The 22371-nt window shown below is 43.9% G+C and overlaps 1 protein-coding gene across 23 annotated transcripts in view; it reads left to right on the top strand.

Moving 5' to 3' along the window:
* Positions 1-22371, top strand: part of CELF2 (CUGBP Elav-like family member 2) — a 914911-nt gene that overhangs the window by 464664 nt on the left and 427876 nt on the right. For 5 of the 23 annotated variants that reach the window (XM_053253984.1, XM_053253975.1, XM_053253983.1 and 2 more), the window contains exon 1: positions 4740-4885. The exons of 17 other annotated variants lie outside the window; for them this stretch is intronic. In XM_053253984.1, coding sequence (XP_053109959.1) covers positions 4779-4885 — 107 coding nt within the window. In that variant the 5' untranslated portion in view covers positions 4740-4778. Of the gene's footprint in view, positions 1-4739; positions 4886-9764; positions 9784-22371 lie in introns of those variants that run through there. One more of the 23 variants, XM_053253982.1, reaches the window with a different exon arrangement.

Raw genomic sequence — 22371 nt, 5'->3', positions numbered from 1 at the left:
CGCAAGGGGGGAAAGACTCGACTCGAATCCTACAGATTATTACATAGAGAGCAATTGAAGATCTGTGCTAAGGCAATACATGTGAATCCTCCCGTATTGTGTCCACAAGTTCACGTCTGCAAGTTCACGTCCATTTGCTACCCTTCTCTGGTAACAAATGAGGGTGGATTCATGGTTTGTCATTGAAAATCTCATTTCCTACCAGATAATCTACACACAGAACACCTCAGAAACAACAAAACTCAGTACCCCATGATTTAGCAACCTCTGGGGGTGGTTGGCACCCTCTGTGTACTACACTACCACTCGCTTTAGGCCACCCCAGCACCCCCAAGTGCAGTTATGGGGCTGCAGAAACCTCCATTCTTCCCCATGGAGAAAAACCTTAAAGACACGTAAACTTCAAAAATAACTTAAAAACCAGCCCTTTGCCCAATTCCTTTGAAATAATTCTGGTAGCTTCCTTGCCCCCCTTGGGCACTACCACCCACAGCACTCCCCTCTAGGCTGGTTCTGGATGGGGTCACACTCTTCTGGAAGGAACAGTTACAGTCTGGGGGTGCTTCTAGATCCAAACCTCTCCCTGGTGTCCCAGGTTGAGGTGGTGGCCAGAGATGCTTTTTAGCGGCTTCGGCTGATACACCAGCTGCGACTGTTTCTTGAGATGAACAGCCTCAAAACGGGGGTACATATGCTTGTAACTGCTAGACTGGATTACTGCAATGCGCTCTATGTGGGGCTGCCTTTGTACATAGTCATATTACCTCATAAGATTTGATTGACAAACTGTTTTAAATTTTTGCCCTGATTTCCAGGGTTTTTAGCTGTTTAATGGGTTTTATTGTGTTTTAATAGTTTGATTTTAATTGTTAACTTGTTTTAATTGTTTTTAACATGCTGTAAACCGCCCTGAGCCATTTTGTAAGGTATATAAATATAATCAATCAATCAATCAATCAATTAATTAATAGTCCAGAAACTGCAGCTGGTCCAGAATGAAGCAGACAGGTTGGTCTCTGTGTCATCTAGGAGAGACCATATTACTCTTGTGTTGAAAGAACTACACTGGCTGCCGATACATTTCTGGGCAAATTACAAGGTGCTGGTTATTACCTATATAGCCCTAAGCAGCTTAGGCCTTGGGTATTTAAGAGAACGTCTTCTTCTCCATGAGCCCCACTGCCTGTTAAGATCATCTGGAGAGGTTCGTCTCTGGTTGCCACCAACTCGTTTGGCAGCTACTCAGGAACAGGACTTCTCCGTTGCTCCCCTGAACTTTGGAATGTGCTCCCTGTTGAAATAAGAACGTCTCCATCTCTGACAACTGTTAAAAAGGTACAGAAGACCCATTTATTCACCCAGGCATTTTAATTTTATTTATAGTTTTAAAATTTTAATACTGGGTTTTAAATGTTTTAAATGATTTTGAATGTTTTAAATGATTTTAATTAATTGATTTAATGTTTAAAATGATTTTCATTGTAAACCACCCAGAGATGTAAGTTTTGGGTGGTATAGAAATAAATTAATAAATTCATAAATGTCCTGGAAAATTTGGAAAAACTCTCCCATTGGAAAGCATGCGGAATGAGCCATCGTAGAGCTAGAAGAATACTAGAATCACAGAGATATAAGACATTCATATGCTTGCAGAGTTTTAGAATATAAAGCTTAACACCAGTTTTTCAGTATAGGCTAGGGATGTTCATGGAACCGGGTGGGGAGGAGGCTTGAAAGTGGTGGGGATGCATTTAAGGCCAAGGAAGGGTGCTCTTAGCCCTACCACCGTGTTTCTCCTGCCGGTGATACACTTTAAAAGGGTCCAGCAGGGTGGCAGCAAACTTCCCTGCTGCCCTGTTGCCTCATTGGACTAGAAGTGACAGGAAGTACCAGATGTGCAAGCACTCATGCCCAGTGTGTGCACATGCATCGGGTACTTCCTGTCCTTTCTGGTCCAACGAAGCAACAGAGTGGCAAAGAGGTGTACTGCCGTCCCGCCGGACCTTTTTAAAGTGTAGCACCGGTGGGGGGAATGCAGAGGGAGGGGTAAGAGCACCCTCCCCTGCCCTTAAAGGTATCCCCCCCCACCTTTGAACCACCAGTCATTTGAGCCTGTTTGGAGGCCCATAAAAGGGCCTATGAACAGGTTAGTGCTCATCCCTCGTGTGGGCCTCTCCACTTGGAGAATTTGTTATCTTCTTTGCCCAGTGTAATATCTGGTGTCCTTTGCAGCAGCCTTGCAAATAAATTTACAGAAGTTACTGTACCACTGTTTTTTTAATTGGTCTACACGGCCACATATGTTTAAAGAGGTGACTTAAAGAGGCTCTTATAGAAAGTTTATTTGCCTTTCCAGCTGAAGGCAATTGTTGGCTGACGTGATGCACAATGTTAACAGCACCAGAAGACTCTGGTGGTGGTGCTGCTGTGTACATGGAAGCAGAAATGCCGCTGTCCCAACCAATGGCTGTGCACACTATATCCATTTCTCCCATTGTAGTGAATGGCATTACCTACAGGAATACACCTTGCACAACCGTCAGTGAGGACAGCAGCACTGCTGCTTCTATGTACACAGAAGCAGCAGCACTAATATCTTCTGGCCCCATTAACACTGCACATTGCAAGAGGCAAAATGGGTAATTCTGTGTTCTAAGTTTGTAGGATTAGAAAGCTGAGCTGAGCCGAATATTCTCCGGTTTCCATTTTTGGTTTGAATCTTAACAATTTTGAATGGGAAATTTTGCCTAGAAAATATTTAACTTTCCCCCAATATGTTCAGTGCTATGGTCCTCTTCTGGCTGCTGTTACATGGTACCACTTCCTTTTTCCAGGATTAGTCACATGGGTGATCCAGCCCAATCAGGTTGTCACTACACCAGATGTGGTGATGTCACTGAAGGCAAGTGGAGGCAATGTAAAGGAATGAAAGGACTTCTCATTTTTACAAGTATCAAAAAGGGACAGGAATGCCAGAAATTTTTATGAAAAACTTGAGCAGCTTTTTATTTTCTAACTATCTATCTATGAATTATTGATTGATTGATTGATTCGAATTTGTAGACTGCCCCAAACTTCTGTCTCTGGGCGGTTTACAACATAAAACAGATTACAAATGAAAACCTTAAAACAATTAAAAACCACCGTCAATTTTAAAAGCTTGGGTAAAAAATGTTTTTTAAATTGTCAGAGAAGAAGAGGACTGCATTCAGGAGTCTCGGGGCATCAACAGAGAAGGCCCATCCTTGCATTGCCACCAGACGAGCTGGTGGCAACTGCAGATGAAGCTCTACAGATTATCTCAATGGGCAGTGGGGCTCATGGCAAAGAAGATGTTCTCTTAAATACCCAGGGCCCATGCTGTTTAGGGCTTTATAGGTAATAACCAGCACTGTATATTTTGCTCAGAAATGTATCGGTAGCCAGTGTGCAATGGATGCAGCTAGCGTATCAGCCAAAGCTGGCAAAAAGCATCTCTGGCCACTGCCTCAACCTGGGACACCAGGGAGAGGTTTTGATGCAGTAGCTTCCCCAGACTGCACACCTCTTCCTTCTGGAGAAGTGTGACCCTATCCAGAACTGGCAGATCAAAATTGTCTGGCTTAACTCTGCTAGAAAGTAGTTCTTGATGCGGTCTTGGCCACGAGGAAAAAAGTGTCAAATCCTTAAGGACCATGTCCCTTGGCCACGAATTCCCACATGAACCTGCCCAGGTATTAAAATAATCCTCGGAGAGCTTCTTTAGGTCTTCTTGTCAGATGTGAGTTTGGAGATGGGGCCTTCTCAGTTCTGGATCCCTATTTCTGGAATAGTTTGCCCAGGAAGGTTTGCCAGTCACTGGGCCTTTTCCCTTTGGGCAGCAGGTGAAAACCCTTTTATCTGCCCTTTTATTTGGTTTTCATCTATTTCACTTGCTGAATGTTGATCCACCCTGCTTTAAATTGTTTAATCTGTATGGTGTTCATTTTATATTTTATTGTATACACCACTCTGGGAGCTCTTGGGGGTTGAAAAGTGGTGTAACAAGTGTCTAGAAAACACACACAGCATAACACCCTATGCTAAGTTTTATTTAAGTTCTCACACCCATAGTACAGAAGAATGGAGCAGTTCATTGGGATTTAAAATAATAAAGGGAGCTATTTCAAGCTATTTTTGAAAAATCCTAAATCCCTTAAATGAAAACTGTTCTTGATCTGGGCTAGTGGGTCCCATAAATCCACTCAGCCTTGAATGTGCAGGGAGCAAGGGAAAGTGATCTCACGCTGTGAATTCCAAGTCTTGGGAGCACCGTTCAGCTCCCAGTCTCTTCAAGTCCTCAAAAGTTCTGTCTGACCAAAATTATCAAAATGCTTGAGAAAAGGAGGATGGCTTGCTGGACATGCAAACTAGACCTTCATGCACTCTCCCCTCTCTATATAGGAGAAAGATGTACTTTAAACTGGGGTGTGTGTGTGTGTGTGATCTCTCTCTCTCTCTGTGTGTGTGTTCTCTCTCGTTTTTTTCAAGGGTGCTACATTTCTTTATTTTTTAAAATAATTAGATGAAGAACCTAACACCAGCCAGAGAAGAGTGAACACAAACAAGACCCCTATAGGCAGCCTTGTGCATTAATGTAAAATATGCCCAGACAACATAACTTGTCAGAGAGGATTATTTCTGTTCAGTGAATCTGCAGGGGCCCTTTGCTCTGCCACTCAGCGTCTGGGGTGGGGGGGGAGGGAGAGAGAGAGAGAGAGAGAGAGAGTAGCCATTAGTGAGTCGCTACAGTGGCATTGATGTTTGAGCGCACTTCTGAACTGGCTTTTGTTGCAAATATCGGTGTAGAAAGCATGCGCTGTCCCAAATCTGCTGTTACTATGAGAAATGAGGAGCTGCTTTTAAGGTAGGTTGATGCCTCCTTTGTTTTAACGGGTGCTTTCCGGTTGCCAGGGCCCCATCATGCTTAGGAGATTCACTTAGTAGCAAGTACTCCTCTCCCACCATGGCTTTTGGGTTGGGTTTTCTTTTTTTGCGGCGGGGGGAGTTGAATTTTTAGATAATAAGGACCTTGCTTTGTCTTAAGTGGCATTTGCAAATCTCTCATCTCCAGCTGAAAACAACCCAAAACAGGAAAAGCCAAACAGAATGCAATTTTTAAAAAGAAAACATTCTCCCCAACCCAGAAGCTTGTTCATGGTGCCTCGTATATTGCCTCCTTCATTATTATGCATTGGGCATGGAATAAGCAGGAGGAAAGAGCAAAAGGAGACTCCATATTAGAGCCGGTGCCTGAAATGCCACTTTAATTTGTACTTGGGTTATATAAATAATTATTCCCTTGTTGCCGCTATATTTGACCACTTAACGTTTTTCAGGGAGAAGTGGGGGGGGGGATAAATATACATAACAGGAGAAACACTCATTGCATGGATCAATGTATTCTTAGCATTCCAGGGTGTACTGAAGAGCCAGGCGTTAACAGAAGCTTTTCAGAGCAAGGAAGGGGGCGGGGGGGAGGGAGAGAGCGAGAGCGCCAGAATTCGGCTCAAGCTGGGACCCTGCTTCTCAACCACAACAAAATGTTGCCTTTTGTCTATTTTCTAGCAGACATCCTAGCATGTGAATACATCTTTTTGGCCAACAATGGGACAACAGAACAATAGAACTGTCAAGCTAGCTTAATGTATGTCTGGGACTGAGGTGGTAGTTGTGTTGGTGGAGTTTTTTAAATCTCTTTTAAAAAACATTTCCAACCCATTTAATTTCCTCTAATCTTGTTTGCATTGACTGTGATACGAAGTGTTCTCCCCTTGTTTGTATCTATCTTTTGAAAGAAAATATCTTTGCTCTTATTTTTGTGGCGGGTTTTTCTGCATCTTATGGTTTTCTCAGTCGGAACAAAGTTGTGAACCCTACAATAATAAATAATAACTTTATACACAGGCTGCTTCATGAATTACAGTCAGAAAACTTCAGAGATTCTGAACGCTAGCCATTAAACATTTTGGTTGGGCAAGTGTCTTGTTGCTAGCCTTTCTTTTACAGTTACCATATTTTGGCTTTTTAAAACTTTCTCTGCAGCTTTGCAGAGATACTTAAAAATTTTGGTCTTGGGAATAAAAAATTCAGCTGTTTAGCATATGTCAGCAAATTTAAGGCATGTTAACTGTCACTCTGTGATCTCTGAAGACATAACAAATAGTAAATATTTCACTTCCTGAAATACCTATCTAGAAAGAACTTGCATAGCATTATAACTCTGAAGACCACTCCAGTTCCAGCTGTTGTTCAAAAACCTTGCAAAATATACAGCTGCGTAAAGAGAAATCCTATTCAAAGCATTTCAGTATTTTGGAATTCTTTCTCATATCTATGAAATGGGACTGCGTGGTGCTCTTTTTACCGGGAGATACCCTTGTCTATATTGGTAGTGCCAAATCATTAAAAGTTAGCTAATTTAATAATAGTTGGGAGAACTGGATATTTTAAAAAGTAGTTTGGTAATAAGATTATTACAAAGGTTTACATCTAGTGTAGCATTGTTCTCTGTTTGAATTAGGCTGAACTGCATATTTTGATCAGACTGGTGGGAACAAAGAATGATTTGGAATAATTTATAGCAGTTCTTAAAAATCATTGCCAAATCTCATGCACAAATGTTTGAGAGCAAAGGAGCCAGTTCTCTTGACCTTAGTGGGATGTCATATTCTCTGGACAAATGTGCTGAAGATTGCAGATCAAGAAAATTACTAGGGAGTGGGTGGGAATCAGATCTGTTTATTTCAGGAATAGTGAAAAGATGGGTATATCTGTTTTGTGTAAGCTTTGTGAGGTAGTCTCTGAAAACATGCATGTGTCAGGATAACTGTGTCTGGTGATTTGGGTATGACTTAAAAATAGAAGATGGTATTCTTCTATTATGAAGCAACATGTGGATGCTTTTGTGCATTTTGTACTCAAAATATTTAATTTTAAAAATAAGTCTAGTGTTAAAACACCTTGACCTCATACATAGGAATCTATGGCCCCAATTTGTCTTAAGTCAGTCATGTCTGACTCCCATTTAAATTAATAGGACTGAGTTGTAAATAATTTGAACCCCATTGATTTTGGTTGAATTAATTATGACTAACTTTAGCTGGACTGGAACTGTAATGGACATTTTGACATTGACTTCAGAGGATGGTGGATGTGGATAAGGCCCCAAAGACCTGCCTTTCTGTTTGTGATAAGTATCACTTAGTTCTCTCCAGGCTCAGGTTGGAAAGTCATGGACAATCATTCCAGTGGTCTTTAACCTCTGGTTTCCCTCCCTTTTATTGAGGGTGTGCTCTAGCAACTTCTGTTTTCATGTTGCCTTTGCAACTACCTGGGGAGAAGCCTGTGAATAGTTCTCTTCAGAGAATATAAAAATGTAATTTAACAAAAGAACAGCCTTCTGTGGGCAGATGATGCCAAGGCTGAATTGTCTCTTAAACTGATAGCTCAGTCCACCACCTTGGTGGTGAAACTGAAGCACTGAATGTTCCCTAAATTTATTCCTGGCAGGCAAATTGATGCTGAATTACCAGGATCCTTGTGTACAGTTTATGTGTGTGCATATGTAGTGTGGTGTGAGGTGTGTGTGTTTCTGTCTGATGAATGGAGATTTAGATTGTACTCATCTCCCCCCCCCCCGCCATGTCTTTTTATGCATCTGTAGGATTCTTTTTCACATAGTGAATTTTTTTGCATACCTACAGTTAGTTTTATCAGTTTATTTTCAAAATGCCTGTTTCAAAATATTGTTCCATGGACTTTTAAAAAATTGTTTTTTAGTATTTTTTCTGCTGAAAGCAACAGATTCCTTAACTATCACCATCCTCAGTCATCTTTAGATTCTCAGAGGTGTTCCATCTCTTTTGTTATAAATATCCATGGAACTGTTCAGAATGGACTCTCTGCTTAAGCAGGTAATTTTTTCCCCCTTTGAAACCATTAATTGATCATTTGGATAATAATCAATGGGAGGTATCTAGCACAAGTTACAAATGTGGGGTTTAAATCAGATTTTAATCAGAGCTGTCAGTTGTTTTCAATGGTAATTGTGTTATTTCAGACAAAGCTATGTGCATATGTTGATTAGATTAATGAGAATAATCTAATGTGAATGCTTCCTGTGCAAGCTCATTTAGTTGTGTGCATGATCTATTCATTTCAATAGTTCTTGGGTATGTGGAGTCCTAATACATTTTTTCTGTGTTGCTTTATTGAGAGTAAGAGTTAGCTTTGCTGAACAACCTTGTGATCCTACCTGTTAAAGAGAGAGTGGATACACAGTAATTTTTCTCTTTCTCTTGTAATAGTAAAACCTGGGATCACCAAATGAAATTGATTGACAGGTTTCGGACTGTCAGAAGGAAGTATTTTTTCAAACAGTGCATAATTTACTTGTGGAATTCACTGCTGCAAACCTTGGTGAAGGGCTATTAGATTAGATGCTTTTAAAAAGGATTAGGAAGGCCATCATCTTTATGAACAGCTGTTAAGCTTCCAGAGTCCTCCATCTGGAAATAAGACACTGAATGAAGTGGATCTGGGTTTGATTCCGTCGGGCTACTCTTATGCTATTAGAGAAGTTGGTTCCTCTATTCATTAAAGGCCTTTAACCAAATGGGGAGGAACAGAAGGAGAGGTCTGTTGCCAGCACCATCCCTTGGGGGGTGCGGGGCTCGGAGCGAAGGGACCCGCCCCCAGCGTCTGACAACAGCAGCGTCTGATGTCAGATGCAGCAGGGGGTGTGGCTTCGCTCTGAAACGGGGCCGTGTGCCCTATTTCAGAGCGAATGCTGGCCAGCGCTGCATATGCAGAGTGGCCGGGAGCTGCTCTCCCTGCCTTAAGGCAGGGGAAGCAGCTCCCAGCCATGCTGTGAATGCAGCGTGGCCGGTATTTGCTCTGAAATGGAGCGTGTGGCCCCGTTTCAGCGCGAAGCTATGCCCCCTGCGGCATCCAGGAGCCGAGCGCGCAGGCCATCTGCGAGGCTGCCTGCCGCTCGTTGGCACAGCGGGGCCCTTCCAAACGCGTGGCCCAGGACTACCACCCCGGTTGCCACGCCTTAAGGTCGGGCCTGTCTGTTGCCTTGGAGCCTTCCTTGTGGGCTTTCCAGAGGTAACTCATTAGCCTCTGTAGGCAGCGGGATGCTGGACTAGATGGACCTTTGGTCTGATCCTGCAGGGCTCTTCTTATGTAGCCCTACTTTACTTTAACTATCTTTAGGAACAATGGCAGATACTCTATTATGTAAAAAACAATTATCTGACTCCCTCTGCCCATTTACATGTTCTTGATAATAGTATACCCTATTATCTCCACTTACCTAAACTTTGAACCATTCAAATAACAATGAGGTCATTCTCGTAACCGGGTCTACCCGCGCTAGTACAGCCCTACCTGGGTAGACCTGGTTGTGAGAACCGAAAGGATCCAGACCGATCCTGGTGCTCCCCTGAGTAGCCTGGATTTTTAACCTGGGCTAAAAATTAGGTAGGAGGGCAAACATCCACCCTTCTATTCCAGTCCCCGGTGGTGTGGACAACCGGGCTGCCAGCAGCCATTTTAACCATAGTGGCTGGGGAAAGGAGCCTCCTAGTCTCTAAGAGTTTCTACAATGCACCATTCTGCTCACACGCGGCATTGTGGGATTACTGGAGGGTGGGCTTCCTTCCTTTGGCCTCTAGGTGGCCACATCGCTTGCTGTAGCGCAGATTGTGTGGATGTGTGAACAGCACGGCTTGCAGGGAACCGGCGGTCATGTGGAGGAAGGTAGGTGCAATCCTGCCCTCCCCACCACCCTCCCCAGCCCCACACAAAGTGGTCGTGTGAACAACCCAAATATTTAGCAGTATGCTAAATTTACAACTTTAGCTGTTGTAAATGTAAAGGCAGATAGCTTGATCCTCGTATTGCAGATGGAGTCAGGGCCTGAAGCCGAGAGATAAGTTTCAGTAACTTCATGGCTAAGGTCAGAGTTGACCTTAGTGGTTGTAGCTTGTGTTCACTTTATGTTTTATTTTAGACAGTGAGCCCTCTGGAGACAGGGAATCACCTTATTTATTACTATTTATTTTTCTGTGTAAACCGCTTTGAGAACTTTTGTTGAAAAGTGGTATATAGATATCCATAGTCATTGAGCAGGAACTTCTTGACCATTACATCACACTGGCTCCCAAATGTTTTAGCTGCTTCACAGTTTATCTGAGTTGTGTAGATCTTGTTCTAGCTACATTTAATATGTATAGTGTTAAATGTACAATACCCAATATTTCACTCTTTAAAGATCCCTATTCAGAGTGGAGACTGACTGCTTATTGCACTTATTTCTGGTCTAAGAAGTCCTCACCACTGTTCCCCTTTCAAAGCAGAAACCAGCCAGCTATTGTGCTTCTATCTGATCTAACTAGCACTCATCACTGCTTCCCCCTTAAAAGCATGTTCCTGCCTAGTTATTGTGGACCAAGCTAGACTACAGTTCACCTGTTCACTAGTAAAACCACTGAGCAAGCTTGCTATTTAGCATCATTCATTCGTTCATTCGATTTCTATACCGCCCTTCCAAAAATGGCTCAGGGCGGTTTACACAGAGAAATAACAAACAAATAAGATGGAACCCTGTCCACAAAGGGCTCAGAATCTAAAAAGAAACATAAGATAGACACCATCAACAGTCACTGGAGGTACTGTGCCGGGGGTGGATAGGGCCAGTTACTCTCCCCCTGCTAAATAAAGAGAATCACCACATTAAAAGGTGCCTCTTTGCCAGGTTAGCAGGGGTTATTCCAGCTTAGTTTTGATTTAGTACCATTTCTTCTCACTGATCTTCAAACACACACACACACACACACACACACACACACACACACACACAACCTGGAAACCTCCTGCTTGTTTGGGAATACAGCAAATACTGTCTGAGATTTTAATTTCAGCAGCAGAAAATCACAGATATTCATTCCTTCTGTAGTTTTATGATGAATCTGTGAGATATACCCACTAGATATTACAACTGCAGAGTAATCTCTGCCTTGCTGATATCAAGATGACCTCAAGATGAACAGCAAGATGAAGGGAGATCATCTTGAGTGAGTTGATCTTCTCACTTTGAACTGGTGCTCAACCTTAGATTGACTTCTCAGTTATGTCAATAAACACAAGCATAAAATGAGTTCAGGAATTGTTATCTTATGAAAGGTTTTCAGATAAACAATCCCTAAATTGGAATATGTCCATGACACCCATAGCCAGTGCTATTACTGTCCCATGTTGCATACCTCCTGAATTTCTCCTCACTCACCTGCAACATTTAATGACTGGGTGTGCTTGATTGTGCTAAACTGTAGACACACACAGAGTGAAAGAGATAATGTCAAAGAGATATGTGCCTAACTTTATTTATTTGACGTATTTATATACCACCCAAAATTCATATCTCTGGGAGGTTTACAATAAAACAACACAAACTAAAACAAGATTAAACCATTCATTTGTTGCTCTGAGTTGAACAGATAATGTTGCCTAATTAATGTTGTTTTAATCTCTCTCAATATATTATGTGATATTTGATGTCTAGATCAGGGATTCTCAACATTGGGTCCCCAGATGTTACTGGACTTCAACTCCCATAATCCCAAGATCCTGTGATCTTTGGCTGGGGATTATGGGAGTTGAAGTCCAATAACATCTGGGGACCCAACGTTGAGAATCCCTGGTCCAGATTGTGCCTTGTCAAGGTTGCAGCCAGGGCTGGTACCCCTGTATAAGAAAGCTAGCTTAAGCCAGGTCAGACTACTGGTCCTTCTTTCTCATTATTGCCTGACTCATAACTATTCTCCAAGGTCTTTCAGATATGCTTTCCCAGCTCTGCCACCAGAGATCGTGGAGATGCCAAGACTTGGGCCTGGGACCTTCTACGTACAAAGCATGGGCTCTGCCACTAGTGATAGCACTTCACACGAGTGCCTCTGTCAGTCGAGGAGTCAACTGCCAATGTTTTGAGTGATGAGGGATTTTCAAAGGGATCAACCAGGGAGTAGAATCTGACCACTGACCGCACACAAGGTGCTCAGAAGTCATTACGGCAGAGCACAGCCCTCCATTTTCCTTGGGTCTCTACTCTGTTTTGTACCTAGCATAAGAATTAATCCAGCCATGTGCAGCAGACAAAAGCTGCTCTGATTTTAGCCAAGGAATAGCTACTTAATACAGTTGCTTAAAGGTGCTAAAAATGAACAGCTTTTCCATCGGTTCTGAGTGTTTGCTTCCCACAGATCCATATACAACACTTGGGGGGCATTCACATGACCTACCGGGTGGGTGGGCAGGGGGACAACCAGGGGTGTAACTATAATTGAGCGAAGGGCTTAAAAAAAAAACCCCTGGGGCCTCCAGTTCGTGAGGGTCCCCCAGCTCCACCTCTCCATATTTTCTTCATTATTTCCCTCACTACAAGGGACCACTGGAGAGAGGGGCGAACATGTGCCCCCTCTCCCCTAGCTAGGCCCCTGGGGACAACTTCCCAAACCTTGCTTCCCCCACCCTCCAACGATTGGTTGTTCCTCAGTAGGAACACAGAACATGCTCCCACACGATCAGCCCTGCTCTGTACAGCACAGAGCACAGTGGATTGCTCTGAGTCCAGGACTCATTGTCCCAGCATCCATGAAGCCCACAATGTACTGTGTGACATGCACACTGCATTGGACAATTCCTCCAAGAGACAAGAGCTCTAGGCACCCATCTGTGTGTGCAGCCAGGCTGGAAGCAGCCTGTGTTCACACATGAGCAGGTAGCTGGGAGTAAGGGAGCTACACAACTCCCTTAACCTCGACTAACAGCTGGGCTTAGAAGCCAAGCTAGGCGGTGCTGGCCTGCCTGGATTGGGCCCAGTCCCGGCGGTTCTCATGTACAATCTAACCTGGGCTGGTCGTCCCTAGCCCAGGTTAGGCTGTGTGTGAGAACAGCCTCTTTATCTCACCATGTTAATATTCCTGTTGTGAAGGTAGAAGGCCATTGGGGTGAGATTTCCCCCACCCCAACACCCTTGTTATAATATTTAAGCATATAAGATTGTAAGCTATGCCTTGGGGGCTGAATGGAGGGCGGGGGGAGCACCCAATAAAAGAAAATAGCTGAATTAATATTCATACGTGGGTCTTCTACTTTCAAGCATAACTTGCACTTGGCTACTTAAGAAGTCATTGAGGAGTGAATCAATAGTAATTACTGTAATCAGGAGGGCTAATTAGCTGACGATGCCGCTGATGGAAAGTTCATTGCTTTACAGCCCTGAAAACACCTAAGTTGATGAAGCTTGGAGGCAAGGAAGATACTGTAAATGGAGAGGCTTGGCTTTTCATCTGCTATATGAAGGACTTGCTCTTTAAAATGAGAAATCATGGTTGATGTAGGGTGTGTGTCTTGTATATTGTACATACATACAGTGGCTGACATCCAGACTAACACAGCACTGGTGCTGCTAATGTTGTGGTGGTGCTGGGAGAAGAGAGTATGTTTGTTGATCTTCCTATTACTTTGAATCCCATTATGCCTGCTGAAAATACTTCCCTGAGGGTTGTGCAGCCCTAAGGACATGTTTTGGGAGGCGCAGTGCTGTGTTAGTCTGGACGTCAACCAAAGCTTTTCTGACATGAGTTATATTGCCAGTGGTATATACTACCAGGGTGCAAAGAATTCTCTTGTATAGGGTACTGTTCCTTCATGAGTGCATCTGCAGTTTTGAAGGGTTACAGTCTAGACAGATCAACTACCTCAGTAATGATTAGGCCTCAGTTACAAAAAGCAAAAACAAAAAGCCCAATATGATGAAGAACATTGTTTTGTGTACTTTGTTATATCTCATAACAACCACAGGGAAAGCCTGTTGCTCAGGAGTCAAGCACTTGCTTTGTATGCAGAAAATCCCAGCTCCAATCCGGGCATCTCCAGATGGGTCTGGGAAAGATCCCTACCTCAGACCTTGAAGAGTGGCTTATATCCTGACTAAACCAGCAGCTGGGAGAATGCACCAGAACTGTGGAAGACTTCCAGAAGACCCTGGTGCAGGGTGTGGAAGATGGGGATGATTTTCATTGCTCTACTTCCCCTAAATATGTGCTGTGCCACATTCTAGGGGAAGATGGCACATATGTCCCTAAGGGCTGCACAGTCCTCAGGGACATATTTTCAGGTGTTGGGCACTTTGGGGGAAAGGAGAGATCCACTAAAATCCCCCACATGCCCTGCATGCTTCACACTGCAGAGACAGGAAAATTCTCTGTGGCATTGGTGTATCTTCCCAGCACGCTGCAGCTGGCTTAGTCAGGGTGCCAGCTAATCAGTGTAGATGATTCTGAGATAGATGGACCATAGGCCTGATTTGGCAGAAGGCAACTTCCTGTGTTTGTATAAGATGTAGGGGGCGGGGGAAGCACATGTACTATGGGAGGCCACTTCTTTCCCTGAACTGCATTCCTGAATTTACAATGGATGAACTCTTGAAGTTGCCACACTCTTTAAAGGAACAGCCCATATTCAGGAGACTATAGCAATACAAAACCTTTTCATTCAAGTGGCTGGTGAGATGGGTGGTGTGCACTGTATATTTTGACAATTTAGCTTTTTAAATCTTGTTTTTAAATTGTTCTGGCTATTTAATTGTTGTTTTATGTTTTAATTGTTAATTATTGTTTTATGCTGTTTTATAATTTTTGTTTTAATTGTTAATTGATTTTAATGGTGTTTTAATGTAAAACTCCCTGAGCCTTTTGGAAGGGTGGTATAAAATTTCTAATGATTGATAAATTTATTTATTTATTTATTTATTTATTTATTTATCTATCTATCTATCTATCTATCTATCTATCTATCTATCTATCTATCTATCTATCAATCAGTGCAGATTATAGAGCTGAAAGCCCCTCTGTACACTTGCATTGGGGCACATGATCGTCGGGCGATTCAGCGTTTCTAGAAACATGAGTTCGTTTTTGCGACGTTATCATTCGCCACTCTCTAATGCCGTTAGAGATTATCAAGCACTGGCTGCTATTTATCTTTGCAATTGCTTCCCTATGACTGTTTTACTACTTCCAACACATTGGCACATTATGTCAGCCGTATAAAAGGTAACTGGAAATGGCAGCTGGTGAGAGAGCGTGTCGCCATGCCTGGAATGACATGGATTATCAGGGCAGCAGGAGCTGCTGGCACCACAGCCTGTTTCTACTTGACCTGCCCACTGATTGGCTGCTGGAGAGAGTGATGAATCACTAGAGTTCTGGAAACGTGGCTGCCGGCTTCCCCACTAAGGGAATAAACACAGGAATTCTCCCTCTAAACACCACAATGTGTGGAAACTGAGAGGGGCTTCCCCCCTTAATTTATCTGGAATCAATCCCCCTTATCATTTCATTATTTCTTTCTTCTCACAGTACATAAAATTAACTTTGGAAATTCATTGCCATTGGATGTTATGATGGCCACTAGTTTATGGCGAAGACAGGCAACCTACTTGAGCTGCTGTGGGTTTTTCACCTGCAAAGTTAACCCAGCTTCCATCTAGTGTTGCAGCTGACATGATAAAACAACGGGTCAGCCATTCGTCTTGTCCCTCATCCTTGCTTCTGGCTGTGTTTCCTTTGTTAAGTGTCACATCTATTTATCCAGTTATTTTGCCTTTTTTAAAAAAATGGAAATCTTCTAAGAACAGTTGCAAATCTGCTCTGGGTGCTGCCACATAGGCACTAACCAATCACCACTGTCCACAGCCAATGTCTGCTACAAAACCACAGAACCTTTTTCCTAGAGCTCCACCCTTGAGAGGACTACGAGAGCAGGGAGAGGCTTGAAGCAGGGCTCCTTGCAAATTCTGACAATGAAGAGCGAGAGAGAGGGGAGGGAGAGAAAAATGATACAGCACCAACCAATAAAAGGCATAAGTGGGGTGGGGGGATACTCCCAAGGTGCTGATTGGTTTGCTCAATATGTTTTTATTAGTACACTTGTATAAAATTGGCTCAGTGTTGCCTTATGCGTTTCAAGGCAGTGTTCTTCTTCAGAGGCAATTCTTGGGTAGATTAAAAAACAAACAAACATTGTCGATAATTTTATCTTTTATCGACTACACCCCTGCCTCTGGCCCCGGTATCCTGACCTGCCTCTCCAGAACTCCGCTTTTGGTGGAATCTACAACCTTGCCTCTGCCCCTGCCCCTCAGGCCATAACCTGCTTTTCCCCAGCCTTGACTTTGCCTGCTTTGGACCACATCCTTGTCTTGGCTCCTGGCCCTAGCTGAGGCCAAAAACAAACAGTTAGGTGGCTGTAGGAGGAGAGGGCCCTTTCTGACTGCCTTGGTGACATTCTAAGTTGGAGCTCCTGCAGTGTCTTTCCCCTACAATGCTCAGGAACATCAGAAGCTCCAGATCACATGGAGGAAGCGCATGATGTGGCTTTATCCTGTGCTACCAACAAACACTGCAACATGGTCGCCCTTTGAAATCTTTCCACCACTTTTCTCCTGTTGCACTCTTCAGTACATGTCAGGATGATGGGGAGAGGAAAGAAAGAGCCCCACCTCCAAACGCAGCATGGCTACTGCTATTCCCGCTGTTGTTGTGACTAGTAAATAAGGAGGAAGAGGTGGATCATTTTACTGAAAATGAAAAATGATCTGATTTCTTCCTGATCTGAGATGAGCTTGCCCATCTCTTTTCTTGTTGATCTATGGCTACGATTTCTCTCTTTGAGTGCAAGTGGTCCTGGTTTTCTACTCCAAGCAAGTCAAAACTGGGGGAAAGAGAATGGTACCTTTAGAGAGGGGCCAGAGGTAGCAGAGCACATGCTTGGCATTCATAAATAGCTAGGCTCAAGACCCAGCATCTCCATAGTAGCCCTTGACTCAGGGCTTCAGAAATCCACTAATCTACTAGTCTGTGGTAAGTGGAAAATGATGCCTGACAAGTTAAAAAAGTCCTGATGAGCAATGTACCAACTTAGCTTAACAGGTAAAATATTTTGTCTGGCTGATAAACAGAGCCAACATTTTTTCACCCCTGCCTTGTCTGGAGAGCCACAGTGGTGTAGGGGTTAAGGTGTTGGACTGAGGCCAGGTAGACTTGGATTCAAATCCACACTCAATGATGATCCTCACTGGGTGACTCTGAGCTGATGATCACTCTCTCTCAGCCTCACCTACTTCAGTGGGTTGTTGTGAGGACAAAAAGAGGAATTATGCCTGATGCACTGAGCTCCTTGAAAGTAAGGGCAGGATATATATGTGATAAATATGTGTATAATTGTTTCATTAGACACTGGGGAGCTGCTGTATTGGGCCAGGTCAGCTGATGGTCTGACTTGGTATGAACTGAGGCAGTTTAAGAATATAGGGACATAGGAAGCTGCCATATACTGAGTCAGACCATAGGTCCATCTAGCTTAGTATTTTCTACACAGACAGGCAGCGGCATCTCCAAGGCTACAGGCAGGATCTCTCTCAGCCCTACCTTGGAGATGATGCCAGAGATGGAACTTGGAACCTCTTGCTCTTTCCAGAGCAGCTCCATCCCCTGAGGGGAATCTCTTACAGTGCTCACACATCAAGTCTCCCATTCATATTCAACCAGGGCAGACCCTGCTTAGCTAAGGGGACAAGTCATGCCTGCTACCACAAGACCAGCTCTCCTCATCTACAGTTTCTACATTTCTACAATAGAAATCTATTTAAAACTGAGAAGACTATTGACCAACTAGGGATCTTTGCTGGAAGCAAAGTGGCGTAGACCTCTGTTACCCATAGGAGAGTAGTTTTTAAAAATAATAATGTTGCTATTTCATGGTTCCCTTGTGCAGGAAGAGAGCCGTGACCTGCTGCACTCCTGTGCACAATTACTTGGGAGTAAATGTCACTGAACTCAGTAAGACTTTCTTCTGAGTAAATCCACCTGGGATCTGGTTGTTGATATGCTTGTACTGCCAACTCTGTTAGCTGTGGCTTTCTGAGGTCTAAGGCAAAGACCCTTTTGAGCCCTGATATCTGATGTCCTGTTAGTTGGACAGGGATTGTTAACCAGTCCGTCAGGGATTGTTAGCCTTATGCATGCAACACACGTGTTTTACCACTGTGCTCTGCCCCTCTCAAAAGGTACCTCCCTCTGTCCCCCAGTTCCATTGTCTTGTCCAGGAGACAATCTTTTCTCTCACACTCATAAGCCACCATCTCAGAGGGTTGGAGGGTAGCTCATTTCTCACAGCAAGTGGGTAAATGGATGTGTTAACCCTGAAGGGCATCATAGCACTGATGGGCCAACGTTGCTGTCACTTTGAGCAAACTCTCAGTAAGTTATCATTTGTTGGAAATGTTGAATAACATAAGCAAAGGAGGGAGAATGGAAGGGAAGGGAGACAAATATTAAAAAGAGCAGGGAGATTTTAGTTCTTCACCAGTCACTAGAGAATGAAGGCAAAACCTACAGGGACATCAGCATTCCTTTAAAATATAAGGAGCTCTTGATTCTTTCTGTGCTGGTGCCACATGAAATACCATTGATGTGTACAGTGGCACTTTCTGATAGTATCACCTGCCTTGAGATCATGTTTTGCCTAAAGCAAAATTTTGAGTCAAGTTCTAATTCAGACAAAATAGCCAAAGAATGTTGTGGAAACAAACAAAAAATGGGTATTGATGAGATCAGCCAAATTTCTCAGGGGATTTTGCACATGCCTACATAGAAGCCACAGAAAGCATTGATTTTATTTGTTGGTTTGCTTATTTATTTATAGACATTGGCTGTCAATCCAGCACAGTGCTGCATGTCCATAATGCTGCTCTCTGGGTCTGCTGGGCCCTTCAAAGGCAGTGCAGGGACTGCAAACATGGGTGGTTGCTCACTCACTCACTCAGTGAATTTCTATACCGCCCCTACAAAAAAGTCCCTGGGTGGTTCACAATCCAAAAACAACCATTAAAGCATTAACACAGTTAAAACAATTTAAAATACACATAAAAACTCGAAACCCCAAAGCTTTAAAACTATAAACAAAAACAAAAAGCCTGGCTAAACGAGTATGTTTTCAGGTCCTCCTTAAAAACATTCAGAGAAGGGGAAACTTTAATTGCGTTAGGAAGCATGTTCCAGGGTCCCGGGGCAACTCTAGAAAAGGCCCAGTTTTAAGTTGCCACCAACCGAGCTGGTGGCAACTGCAGCCGGACCTCCCTGATGGTCGCAATAGGAGGTGGGGTTGATGATGAAGAAGGTGTTCTCTTAAATACCTTGGACCCAAGCCATTTAAGGCTCTATTTGTAATAATCAGCACTTTGTATTTCACCTGTAAACCTCTTGGCAGCCAGTGTGGTTCTTTTAAAATGGGTATAATGTGATCTCTTTGGGCAACCTAGAGACCAACCTAGCTGCTGCGTTCTGTACTAACTGCAGTTTCTGAACTATGTACACAGTGCTCAAGCAGCAGTTCTGCAGATTTCCCCATATGGGGCCATGGGCAAATCTGCTGAAGTGCTGCTTGCGCAACCACCCATTTTGTGCAGCCCCTATGCTGCCTTTGAAGGGTCCTGCAACACAGTGTTATGGATAGGCAACATTGCACTCGATGTCAGCCATTACCATTAATCTCAGATAGCTTCAGGATGGCTCACAAGACTGGGATAAAGACAGCCATGTGGATTTCAACTGAGAGTGAATTACATAGCCTGGGGGCAGCCACTAAGAAGGCCCTGTCCTGCCTGCTCTACAAACAAGCTTCAGCCAGTGTCTGTATGCAGAGCAGAATTCTCCCAGCTAACCTACTCAGGTGGGTAGAATCAATTTAAAACTAGCCGACCCCACACAGAGCATCTGTGTGCACTTTGGGGCCAGCGGTTACCGCTTCCTCCCCACCTTCTGCCTCAGTCTTCACTTCCAGGCCCAGCCACCTCTCCTCCCCACTGCCACTTCTGCCCCCCACTTTCTCCCTCCCCCTGCTCCTGGGCCTTGCCTCCACGGCTGGGCCCGCTACTGCCTCTGGCCTCTGCAGCCAGGCCTGCCGCTGCCGCTGCCGCGGCAACCAATCCTCCTGGGTGGGCCTCAGCCAATCAAGCCCGTCTGCTGCCCAGCCAATCAGCTGGGCAGTGGGACGCACATTCCAAGGCATACCCAGGAGAATTATATATATAGATTATGTATATAGATAGCAGTTTTTAAAAAGCCCTAGAGCCCACAGATAAAGCAGCTGCAAAGAACAATCCCAATGATCTGAAATGCAGTTCAAACACAGAACAGGATAGATATTGCCTAGTACCTTAAAGACAGCAAAGATGGAACCAGGTGAACATGTCTAGGGAGAGTTCATTGGCCACCACTGCAATGAAAGCCTTCTCTTGGGTAGCCACTTCTAGGACCTCTGGAGTTGGCATTCCTTTGTATGCTCCTTAAGGTATTCTGAAAGTCTTTTTTCTGTGTTAGCCATGCCCCCAAGGATCCATCTATGGATAAGCAAATTATTCCTGTGTGTTAAAATCTGCAAACTTAGAAATGTTGAATGGGAGATAAATTTTCTTAAGCATTCTCCCCCATCCCGCATTCAAGGAAAAGACAATAGGGGGTGGGGGTCAGTATTTGAATAATATTGTCGTCCATGTCTACAAAATCCAAACTGTTGTCCTGCTCCAGGTCCTGCCAGAGGAGGACCTCTGAGGCTGATCTTAATCACAGGGCCAGTTCCTTTGCAAGAAGGTGGCCTTTTTGATATTCTGGCTTGACTTCAAGCCAACGAGGGCTTTATAAGTCAAAAACATTTGAATGGAGCCCAGCAGCATACTGAGAGCCAGTTAAAGTCCTTTAATACTGGAGTAATAGTGGAGTTTGTGGTGGTCATTACAAGATGTTAGTCAAGCTGGGCTATTGGAGCCATTGTCTATCTCATGCACTGGATGATGTGCTGTATTGGGGAAAATGTTCCATGCAGTGGGCAAAGCTGATATGACCAGGAATTGCCTCCAGATTCCTAATGGAGAGGTGAATTTGGTGATTTCCCGCTCAAGGGAAACATCCAGTTTGAGGGTAGCAAAAAAAGTTTTGATAATACTGCCATTTCTCACAGGTTTACCATGCATCCCAAGTGCGTGATAATGCTGGTGGATTGTTTTGTCTTGGGCTCAGCTTTGTGGTTGCAATCCGATGTTGATTTTTAACCACGTCCTCTGCAAAGCCACTAAAAGCTTGCACAGAAAATTACCTTTTAATGGTTAGGTTTTTATCTACTGTAACATTTTTTATACTCTTCCCATAAAAATTAAAATCATACAGTATACCCCATTACATTATTGCAATATAATACGCTAAACAACTTGTGGCCATTATTGTTAATGAAACTGGTTATGATGATTAATTTGGAGCTGATGGGATTAAAGGAAAGCAGAAAGAAGAGGAAAAAGCAACCGAAGGGGGAAAGAGGGGAGCTACATTCTATTGGCTAGTTATGGATGATGACACTTACCCCCCACCCCCGTGGCAAATACCCAGCCAAAGAAGTCAGAACAAAACACACAGTGGGGCATTATTTAGCTAAAGTTAAGCATTTCTAATGTCTTTTGACTTCCGTGGGAGACATTTCAGCATATATGCAACTTCCCAATTCAAATCAGTGATAGTTTGGCCAGATCGTGCCCACTCTTCTTAAAGGATTTCCTCTAACTGGTCCTGAATTAGAAGATGACTCTGAATTGTGAGCTGGTGGTCTGGTCCATTCGATTGAACTGGTTCAACCCGGTTCAACGTGGTTTGAGGGGCTCTAAAGAGGAATCTAGTGAGTATTCTCCTTTACAAGCAAAGGGAATGGTGCCTTTAAAAGGGTTCTATGGGTGGCTGGGGGGAGGGTTGCGAGAGATGGGCTCCACTAAATCCTGCCAACACTCCCCCCAACATCACGGGGCGGTGGTGGTTGAGTTCTGGCCTCTGCATATGGGTGGAGGCCAAAACCGGGCCACTAACACCCCACGTTTCTGGAGGGGGGAGTGCTGATGGGGTTTAGATGAGCCCATGCCACCGCCACCACTGAAGCTGGTAAGGTGCCCTTTCGCTGCTGCCCTCCCCAGCCATGCTTAGAACCCTTTTAAAGGCAGGATTCCCCTTTGCTTGTAAGGTTCAAGGATGCCCTCTAACTAGTCTGTATTGGACTGGGCCCAGTCCGGTTCGAACTCAGACCAGCCACCTTTATTTGAGGCCAGTCTGGTTCAGGTTCAAACTGGTTGAAGCAGGCTGCTTCAAATCAAACCCAGTTTGATTCGAACCAGTATGGCATACCCCTACCATTGGGCAGCACTTTCCACCTTTCCTGAAATGACATGCGGTATGGAGCCACCACTGG

The sequence above is a fragment of the Hemicordylus capensis genome, chromosome 5 (assembly GCF_027244095.1).
Source record: "Hemicordylus capensis ecotype Gifberg chromosome 5, rHemCap1.1.pri, whole genome shotgun sequence".
In the NCBI taxonomy this organism is placed as follows: Eukaryota; Metazoa; Chordata; class Lepidosauria; order Squamata; family Cordylidae; genus Hemicordylus; species Hemicordylus capensis.
The sequence above is the reverse complement of the archived record's forward strand: the minus strand, read 5'-3'. Positions and strand labels throughout refer to the sequence as shown.